This window comes from Sorex araneus, chromosome 1, assembly GCF_027595985.1.
Source record: "Sorex araneus isolate mSorAra2 chromosome 1, mSorAra2.pri, whole genome shotgun sequence".
NCBI lineage: Eukaryota > Metazoa > Chordata > Mammalia > Eulipotyphla > Soricidae > Sorex > Sorex araneus.
Genome location: NC_073302.1, coordinates 330039162 through 330049793, shown reverse-complemented (window position 1 = coordinate 330049793; position 10632 = coordinate 330039162). Strand labels below are relative to the sequence as shown.

Here is a 10632-nt window from a genome sequence, read left to right as displayed (position 1 = left end):
TACATCCATTCAGGCACTACAGTGCCTGAGCACTGGCAGGAGTGATCCCTGAACACAAAGCCAGGACTAAGCCTAAGCACCACTAGGTGTGGTCCCCAAACCCAAACCAAAACCAAGTAGAAAAGAAAAGAAAAACTGGGAAATCTAGCACAGGACTAAACATCAGGTATCATATGCACACACATTTCAATTCATCTCCTGTGAGGGAAGGGGTTTCTTTTCTCTGCTAAGCTTAATATGCTTTGTTTATTTTTGTGGGAGGGGGTTGGACACACACTGCAGTGCTCAGAGAGTGGGTGTCGGAGTTAATCAAGGATGCTGGGAGTGAAACCGGGGCTTTCTATATGCAAAGCAAATGCTCCAGTCTGTTGAGCCTGGCCCCAAACTCGTTATATTTCGACCTCAAGGTCTATCAAGAGATCTGGGATGTCCTGGAGTTTACCAATAACTGAGGTGGTCCTTTATCAGGTCTGCTCAGTGAGAAGGGAAGGCGACTAATTTTGGTCGAGGGGAGGTGAGGAAGGGTCCTCTGAATCTCCAGGCTATAGTGTAAGACGAAGGGAGGTGGGGGGCGGGCCGGCTAGACCGTGCCAGCTCAAGGACGTGCCTCAAGTGGGAAAACTTGCGGGGCTTGGACTTTCCCTGGGAGTGGGCACACTCTGCAGGCCGTCTGGGTCCCGCCCTCCCGCAACTCCGGCTGCTCTTTGCCGGAGAGTGCTCTGCCCCCTGGCGCCTCAGCCCCGGGGCTGGGATGACCGCGGGGCGAGCCGCGCCCGCGCTATCGCTGGGCCGCGAGCCCATCTGGAGGCGGGGCGCCGCCGTCGCTGCCCTCGCGCTCGGCCATTGGTGAACGGCCGGCGTCCCGGGCGCGCCCATTGGCTGTGAGGGTCGCTCACGTGGGAGAGGGGGGCTCGGGGATGGCATCCCCAGAGGTGTCCCGAAAGTTAAAGGGAGCAGCGCGGCGGCGGGGAGCCAGAGTCCCCCGAGATTGGCCACCGGCCGGACACTGCGCGGAAGCCGATGCTCGAGGAAGGCGCGGACCTGAGCCGAGGTGGCCGCTGCTGTCCTGCAGCCCCCGCGCCTGTGCAGCCGAGGGCTGGAACTTCTGCACCTCGGGGCTATGAGCTGTGCCAGGTACGTCCCTCCGGAGCCCGGGGGAGCGGCCCAAGGAGCGCGCACTGGGACCCTCGCTGCGCTCCCACGAGCCAACTAGGATTTGCACTCACTTGGAGAGGGTTAAAACTCCAGGTCCCGAGTAAGCTGTTGCTTTCGAGGCTTGCGGTCAGGCCCGGGACAGCGGGCGAGATGGAGCCTGGGGGGGACACTTATGTTGGCACCCGACTGAAGGGGACCCGGCCGCTAGGGGTGGCCGGGAGTAGGGTGCTGCGGCTGGAGCTGGGGGCTGCAGCTTCCCCTGTCCTGGACACGACTATCCGGGATTCCCAACTCGGCAAACTGTTCCCCTCCAGGAACCCATCTTTCTGGAGGGTTGTCTCCGGAACTGCGCGGTGGGACCTGGAGCCCCAGGAAAAGTTTCCCAGGAAAGCACAAGGACACACTTAGAAGGCTTGGAGGGCCGCGAGCGCGGGGACTTAGGGTTGCCTCCCACCCTACCTCTAAACTGGAGCAGCCCCCAGCCAGCCAAGAGCAGGCGACTGCCCAGGGCACTGGTGCGACCCCGTCTCCGGCCGTGACCACCCCGGGAGATAAGTCGGGTTCCTCCTCCTGCCGGCCCCAAGCCCTGGAGCCCAGCCCTGGCCCTGCCCCTTGCCCCGACGCTCACGTAGGCTGGCTGCCCCCCCCCCCCCCCCGCCACCTCCCTCCAGGCTCATCTATGCCATTATCGGGAGGGAACTTCACTGGCCCAAAAGGTGGGTGCTTAGAAGAGGCGAAGGAGACCCTCGGAGGAACTGGTGAGGAGTGCAGCCCTAGTGTGCAGAAGTGAGGGGTTAGGGATAGAGCCCGGTGGGAAGAGCCCAGAAGTGGAGTCTGGACTGCGACCCAATGCCTGCTTCTGGCCCACTTTTAACCTCAGAGAAGGGAATATGCAAAGAGCTAGTTGCAAAAGTGGGGCCTGAAAATTTCAGGAGGACATTCTAGAAGCTTTGGGGTCTGACAGCATGTAGTTTCCTGTAAGGGGGGAGGGGGGACAATTGAGGGAACTTCTGAGAACTTGAGTTGCTGAAGCGTTGCTGGAGCCTGTGGTTTGTGTGTCCGGAAGACAACACTCTAGGGTTTGGAGCGTGGAGAAGAAACAGTTCTTTTGGTAGGAGCCAGAACTCAAATGAAGACAGCAGAGGGCTTTCCACAAAGGAAAATCAAGGTGGGATGGGGTTGGAAATTAGTGGACCGAGACATTGAGTATTATTGGCACCTTCACAGAAGAGCTAGAGAAACACAATCCTGACTTGCCACAAGTGTCACGGGCTGTGGAGGAATTCCTGGGTTCGGGTTCTGTGCTTCACGGTGTATGTTTTTAGATTGTGGGGGCTGTATTGTAGGAATGACTCTTTTCCTATAACCTAGAGCTTCGTTCACAGGTATATATCTGAAAGATGTTTTGAATGGAGGTGTCTGCACAGGTGACTTTTAAGGGTGTCAGTAGGGACCATGTGATCTGAATTCAAAGGGAAAGAAGTCAATTGGGTTTTTTTTTTGGGGGGTGCACTGCACCTGGCAGTGTTCAGGGCTTACTCCTGCCTCCTTGCACAGGGGTCATTCCTGGCAGTACTTAGCGGGCCATATACAGTGCAAGGCAAACTATACAATACTAATCTAAACCTAGACTAGCTCCTTGATCCAAAGATGTCAATTTTATCTCTGCTCATTTCACCAATCCTTTAGAAATGCTGAAGGAGTAGATGTCCATGGTTTTCCGAATTATGATCTGGGGGGCAGGTCATAATGTTCAGCAGGTAGGGCATTTGCCTTGTGCACAGCCAACCTGGGTAGATCTCCGTCATGCCATATAGTCTCTTGAGTAATGCCAAGTGTAATTCCTGAGTGCAAAGGCAGGAATAACCCCTGAGGACTGCTGGGTGTACCCCAAAACCAAAAGAGCAAAAGCCAAAAAAAGTAAAAAGAAAGAAAGTTTGATCTAGTTGTGTATGCCTTTCTGAAATGGGTAAGTTTCAGTATTCTTTATAGGCTTTGGGTAAAACTGATTTTCCTCTCATTTCTTTTCAGTGTATAAGAGAGGAGAAATTGACCTCAACACACATAGAAACTTGTGCATGTGTACGTGCGCGCGCGCACACACACACACACACACACACACACTCCCTATAAAACGCACAGTTCAGAAAGCTATACCATTAAACTCAGCTGCCTTGAAACTGGAAAGGGCATGGAGCTATTTTCTGTACAAGACTGGTTTTTACCAGAAAGATCACTATGATATCTGATGTCACCCAGTTGTCTTGAGAAAATGTGTTACTTATCATTGAAATGGGAAAGCAGGTATATTAGGCTGTCCGCACTCCCAGCAATCACAGAGTTTTCTCTTGATCCAGAACACAGTAATCTGTCCTTGGACATGGCTTTTGCTGGGCAAAACTGATCTCTTAGGTGTCTATTTGGAGACCAGGATTTTGAGAATTATACCAGGCTGAGGAACAGCCATTCCTACTCATGATCCTGTGCTGCAGTGACTTAGTATACTGGTCCTACACCATGCTCTTCCATTTCAAATGCATCTCTGCACCTTCTGAATTACTTGTGCCCCACCCTGGGCTACTGTGGCCATTTGCCCTGAGCTGGGAAAGAGGTGACTATGGCCACACCACTGCAGAATTTGAGAGGAGAGGACGTTTCTCATCCAGACCGGCAAATCCTGTGTTGGACGTGGTTGTATTTATGCCGTCTGAGACTAAAACACCTATGTGTCCAGGTACTTTCCCTTCAGGGACTTCAGAAACTATCATTCAATCCATCTTCATCAATAAGAGTACTTCTATGAAGATCATTGGTATTCGAACCCTTTGAGGGAGTTACTAAGCAGAGGATCCGGAAGGCCCAAACCAAGCTAGCACTTTAGGGCACCATCCTTAGAGAATGCTTCCGTTCAGAAAGGCTGGCATCTGCCTACCTGTGAGGACTAGGCAAAGCCCTAGCCTAGATAAGAGACCAGCAGTTGGTGTCTTCCAATTGTAGTTACGTGGACATAGTGAAGGGTTCTGGTCTGGCTTCGTTTGTGCAAGAGTAGCAATTGGTGGGTCACATGGTGATTAACCTTTTTGCCTTTCATGGAAAATTATTGCAAAACCAATTAGGTTCTAGAATGTGCCAGTTAAATTGTTTCATTAGCTGGATTTGGCTAGAACTTCCCCTCCCTACCACCTAATTCTCTTGCTCTTACGCTTGGTGATAAAAGGGATCTTTGGGGTGGGAGGTGGGGGAGGTTGTGGGGGGACCATAACTGGCTGTGCTCAGGACTTACTTCTGGCTCTGTGCTAAGGGATTATTCCTGGCAGTGCTGGGGGATCACTGAATTGCTGGGGATGAACCCAGGCCTCTTACATGCAAATCATGTGATGCAGCCCATGCGTCTCTCCAGTTTCACAGCCTAGTCTTTAGAATCTGCAGGATTAAACCTTGAGAGTGACTTTAGTGAGCTGCAAGCTTGAAGATTCTTTGTTTCTATACACTCTTGAGTTCCTAATAAGCTCTTTGAAAGTAGTGCAGGAAAGCACGTATGAGAACAGTCTGGGGAACCTTGGAACGTGTGTATAAAGATAACCCGCATTTGACCTTGTCCTGACTCAAGCAGAGAGGAAGCAGCCATGGCCAAGGAGGACCTGCCTGCCTGAGCCTCTGTCTGCCAGAGTGGGAGGGGCTGACTGCCCTTGCTGTTGTTTGCTTGCTGATCTTTTATTAACTAAAACAAAAACGACCTAAACAAAAGTAACTACCCATGTTAAAGTTGGAGCTGAGGGTACAATTCTAATAACTCTAACTGAGTTTTGCAGTGGACCAGGGGAAACAAAAATTCAACTTGTAAGTTTAGGAGACTATGTATTTTATGCCAGTTTTATTTTTGTTGGGATGGGAGGGGCGTGTATCCAGTCATGCTCAAGAGTTACTTCTGGGTCTATACTTTGAGGTCACTCCTGGCTGTGCTCAGGGGACTATGGAGTGCTATGGGTTGGAACAAGGCTTCACACGTGCAAAGGTTGCATTCCAGACACTTGAATTGTCTCTTCTCAGGCCCCATTTATTTATTTCAATTAAACCCCTTAGCCAATTTACTGGACCTCTTTGGCACTATCTTCCCCAACTGACCTCCTTTGACGCTATCTTGCCCAATCAGATCAGAACTTTCCTTTGCAGAACAAGTTGGAGGGTACAGGACTGTGTAATAGCAGGTTAACCTCAAATTTTGTGCTCATTCGAACTTGTAGAGAAGAAAGGGTAAGGTAATACACTTGAAAATTAAGGTTTACAATAATTTTTTTTGGGTGTAATTTATTGTTTTGTATATATTTGTATATACACACACCATTTTGATCTTTATATATAATTTTATCTTCTTCATGGCTTGCATTATAATAAAATTAAATTTGTTCTGTGCTATTTATTTTTTCCCAAAAAATGATTTAAATTTTTATCACTGTTCCATAATTTAATGGGCTGAAGCACACACTTTATATATGGGATTTTAGTCCTGAACACTGCATAGTCCCCCCAGACACCACTAGGAACAACCTTTGGGACAGAGCTGGGAGTGGCCCCTAAATAGGTATGCACCAATATCAAATTATATGGCATGGGTGTGGTACATATAATTTAATCCAATACCTATGGATGGTCACTTAGAGCCTTTTCTCTGCGTTTCTCTTGTAATGTTATGTTGAGCATTTTGATATTTTAACTTCTCTGTAATTTTCGCTTCTTTCATATTAATTGGAGGGTGGGAGGAGATTAATCAGAACCAAAAATAAAAACATTTAGAAATATTTAGACTACTACTGATATTTGCATTATCTTTGTGCTATTGTTGTTTTGTGGTCACACCCTGTGGTGCTCATATCTGGCTCCTGGATCTGCTCTTGGGGATCACTCCTAGTGGGGCTCAGGAGACTACCTAGGGTGCCTGGGAACAAGCCCAGGCCTGACAGTATAGAAGGCAAGAACCCTACACTCTCTTTGGCCCCTATCTGCATTTATTTTTCCACACCAGGCAGAGCTCAGGGCTTACTCGGGGCGCTATGCTCAGGAATTATTCTTGGCAGGGGTCCAGGGGCCATATGGGATGCTGGGGCTCAAACCCAGGTCTGCCTCATGCAAGGCAAATGCCCTTCCTGCTGTACCCCGCTTTTTTTTAAAGGAAGGGTTTTTTTTTATTTCTTTTTTTTTTTTTTATTGAATCACCATGTGGAAAGTTACAAAGCTTTCAGGCTTAAGTCTCAGTTACACAATACTCAAACACCCATCCCTTCACCAGTGCACATATTCCACCACCAAGTAAAGGCAGTTTTTACCCAAGTGTGTTCCTTAGAACATGTATGCTATAAGATTCTCTCAAAAAAAAGAGTCTCCTACTTAGAAAAGTTTGGGGAATTTGGCCAGTAGTGAACTCTTTATAGGCAAACCATCCTTAGGACGTTCTGATGTGGGGGAGAAGGGGCCAGAGAGACAGTACAGGGGTAGGGCACTTACTTTGCATGCAGCCAACCTGGGTACAATGTCTATTATGGGACCCCAAGCCCTACCAGAAGTGATCCCTGAGCTCAGAGCCAGGAATCAGACCTGAGTATGGCCAGGTTTGCCCCTCACCCTCCCCAAAATACCCCCAAAAGTGAATAATTAATTTTCAAAAGGAAATTCTGATAGGGGCTGGAGCAGATAAAGTGCTTGCACATAGTCAACCCAAAGGTCCTGTGACCCCATATGGGCCCCTGAACCCTGACAAGAGTGATCTCTGAGCAGAATCAGAGTAAGCTCTGAGCACAGTTGGATGTAATCCCCCAGACCAAAAAAAAATAAATTTTGATAGATGGGACCAAAGAAAACAGGAGGTGAGGCATTTGCTTGTACAGAGTTAACCCTGGCTCCATCACTCATGTGCCTCCCCCTGCCCACCCCTCCCCCTACACACACACACACACACACACACACACACACACACACACACACACACACACACTCAGATTCACATGGTCTTGTCAGAAGCCAGTGTCAGTATCACCATTCTTAGGTGAGCACAACTTAGACCTGTGGTCAATGATGGACAGCAGGTGTTTCTGTGGTAATGATGAGTTTAAACCTCTATCTGGTCTCATTGAAGTTTCTTTCTCCGCTTCCTTCTGTCAGGGGTCTAGCCTTTTCCTCTAACCCCAATGATGGCCGTGGACATTGAGTGCAGACTCAGCTGCATGGCTCCTTCCTTGAGCAGAGAGAGGTTCGCTTTCAAGATCTCGCCCACGCCCAGCAAGCCCCTGAGGCCTTGCATCCAGCTGGGTGGCAAGAGTGAAGCCAGTGGCATGGTAGCCCCGGCCGTCCGGGAGAAAAAGGTGAAAAAGCGAGTGTCCTTTGCTGACAACCAAGGACTGGCCCTGACAATGGTCAAAGTGTTCTCGGAATTCGATGACCCGCTCGATATCCCGTTTCACATCACCGAGCTCCTAGACAACCTGGTGAGTCTGACGACAGCAGAGAGTGAGCGCTTTGTGTTGGATTTTTCCCAGCCTTCTGCTGATTACTTAGACTTCCGACACCGGCTTCAGACCGACCGCGTCTGCCTGGAGAACTGCGTGCTGAAGGACAAAGCCATCGCGGGCACCGTGAAGGTGCAGAACCTGGCCTTTGAGAAGCTGGTGAAAATCAGGATAACCTTCGACACTTGGAAGAGCTTCACAGACTTTCCCTGCTGCTACGTGAAGGACACATACGCTGGTTCAGACCGGGACACGTTCTCCTTTGACATCAGCTTACCCGACAAAATTCAGTCTTATGAAAGAATGGAGTTTGCCGTGTGCTACGAATGCAGTGGGCAGACGTACTGGGATAGCAACAAAGGCAGGAACTACAGGATCATCCGGGCTGAGTTAAAATCTGCTCAGCGAACGGCCCAGCCCCCGAATGGAGCTGACTTTGGGATCTCCTTGGACCAGCTGGGCAGCCCCCGGTACTCCTATGGCCTCTTTCCCGAATGGCCTAGTTATTTAGGGTACGAAAAGCTGGGGCCCTACTATTAGTGATGGCTCAGACAGAGCACAACAGGTGGTACAGGCCCCATAGCAGCAGGTATGGTGGGAGGAAGAAGCCGAGAGCCTCACTGAACTGTCATTGGGCACCATTTGGGCAGAGGAAGGGTCCTTTCCCCCCCCTTTATTTTCTTAAACCAGCCAGTCCAGCCACAGGGAGAGCTCCTAGGTCAGGTTCTCAGTGTGAATGCGGTGAGCTGACCTGCTTGGCCTACATGGCAGCCCAAAGGGTGCAGGGCAAGTTGGTACCTGAGGGGCATCGGCGGGGAATCCCAGGCCACAGGCACTAGCTGGTGAGGCTGGAGGATGGGGCAGAATAATGGGTAAGTGGGAGTATGGTCATGGAGGGCTGCCTGGAAGAACCGCTCCTCTCCCCATTTGCCAAAAATTGAGTCACTCCATCCCACACTGCTGCCACCCGCTGGACTCTGGCCTCCAGGTTCCTCCCCATCAGGCCCTTTATTCACACAGCTGTCCCATGTGCTCACATAGGACACTCTTATCTTCTGTGCATTTTTTGCATTCTATCTCCTTCCACCAATCATCTGACCCTCTGGAGGAGACAGAAAATCATAAAGGCAAATGAGCTTGGAACGGAGACAAGCACTTCCTCCTCTCCACCTCCCCACACAAGCGGAGGGAGAATCGAGCACAGGGCACGGGAAGGAATGGCTACTGCGCCGCTCCTGATTGCTGGACAGTGAGCACACACTGCGCCGCTCCTGATTGCTGGACAGTGAGCACACGGACGCTTTCTGCTTTTCCTCTGGGCTTCTGCAGCACTTTCTAAGTACTCTCAGTCTGAGTCACCGTCCAACTCAATGATGAGATTTGTTTTAACCTGCTTGGCTGGTTTGTCGGCGCCTCTCATGTCTTCATCAAAAAGAAAAAAAAAGAAGCTTGGATCCCCATCCCTGGAGAGCTGCCTTTTAGGCAAGGTGCACGACAACTGGATTTACAGGTCTAGTCTGTCCTCAGAACTTGCAGGAAATGTTTTTGTGGGTCTTGACTGACCCCCTTAGCCACCCCCAGTGACTTGAGAAAGGTGTTCTTATTTATGCTGCATGAGGATAGAAAGAGGTAAGGGACTAATACATGTCTCAGTTGGTTCAGATTGCTGAAGTCTTGGATTGTTCTTCACCACATTGGACTCAAGAATTGAAAGTCAATGACTTGCACTAGTTGAGACTCCTGGGACTTTTGTCACATCCATCTCCCTTGGGTTTTTCTTAGGTGAGAATGGTTTATATTTGGGAGTGGTGAATATTTTTACGTGTGTATTTTCAGAACAGGTAATTTGGGTCTTTGAGATTTCTGGGTTTTGACTTTGGTGAAATAACTGACTTGCTTTCCTTTGGCCCGATAGCCCTAAGGTCAGTTCGCCTGGCTGCCAGGGGCAGGGGACACGACTCCTGGACTCAGCATACAGAGCCTGCTTTGGTTTGGATTTCCAGACCAGTTCCCAACCTCCCAACTTACCTTGGGACTTTCTTAAATCTGTCAGGGAGCACTTGGAAAGCCTCGTTCCTACAGTTTTGTGGGGTTTTTCTTCCCTCTCTTTTGTTTTTTAACTTTAAAACATTTTTACCCTTTGAATGCTCTTATGTGGTATTTGATGTCAATCTTGTTCCTGAAACTGGGTGTTCCTTGTGTGCAATCTAGCATTTTCTCTATATGTGCCTCTTCCCAAAGATTAGCATTCTGCTATGATGAGAGTATGATGTATGTCACAGTCACATTTTTATTTTGTGCTGAAACTGAGAAGAACTGAGCTTTGTCTAAGCATACCTGATATCAGATAAACAGCCAGGATTTTCAGTGACATAAGACAAAACTATTAGTTGCATAACCCTCAAATCAAATGGAAGCAAGAGTGATTTTACACAGGTAGCAAATATATCTGAAGATGTCCCCTCCCCCTTCCAGTTCAGGAAAGGTATGAGCATTCTATGCCTTGTTCACAACACCAGATGAAAGGTAACGAGATCATTCTATGTCTTTTTGTTTTTGTTTTTGAGGGCTGGGGTAGTCATACCTGGTGGTGTTCAGGGCCAATTCCTGGCTCTGTGGTCAGGGATCACACCTGACAGTGCTAGTAAGACCATATGTGGTGCTAAGGATCGAACCTGGGGGCTGGAGCAATAGTACAGCGGGTAGGGCCTTGCACGTGGCCAACCCGGTTTGATTCCCAGCATCTCAATTCCCCTGAGCACCGCAAGGAGTAATTACTGAGTGCAAAGCTAGGAGTAACCCCTGTGCATCGCTGGGTATGACCCAAAAAGCATTAAAAAAAGAAAAAAAATCAAAGGATTGAACTTGGGTAGTCCACATGCAGTTGTTATTCTCCCCTCATTCTGTTGCTGAGATGCCCAGAATGACTTTAGACTAAAATCTAAAGGCAGTTTGGTTTTCAGGAAGAGTGATCCTA

At 49.2% G+C, this 10632-nt stretch overlaps 1 protein-coding gene across 1 annotated transcript; it reads left to right on the top strand.

Annotated features, from left to right (window-relative positions):
* Positions 1 to 998: 998 nt before the first annotated feature.
* Positions 999 to 8858, top strand: PPP1R3B (protein phosphatase 1 regulatory subunit 3B). The gene is made up of 2 exons (XM_055143584.1): positions 999 to 1134; positions 7312 to 8858. Exon 2 carries the CDS (start codon positions 7338 to 7340, stop codon positions 8193 to 8195), a length of 858 nt encoding a protein of 285 aa, XP_054999559.1. The 5' UTR covers positions 999 to 1134; positions 7312 to 7337; the 3' UTR covers positions 8196 to 8858.
* Positions 8859 to 10632: the final 1774 nt, after the last annotated feature.

What these genes read in the sequence shown, in the direction of transcription:
- PPP1R3B (XM_055143584.1), top strand. Translation starts at nt 7,338, where the DNA reads ATGATGGCCGTGGACATTGAGTGCAGACTCAGCTGCATGGCTCCTTCC.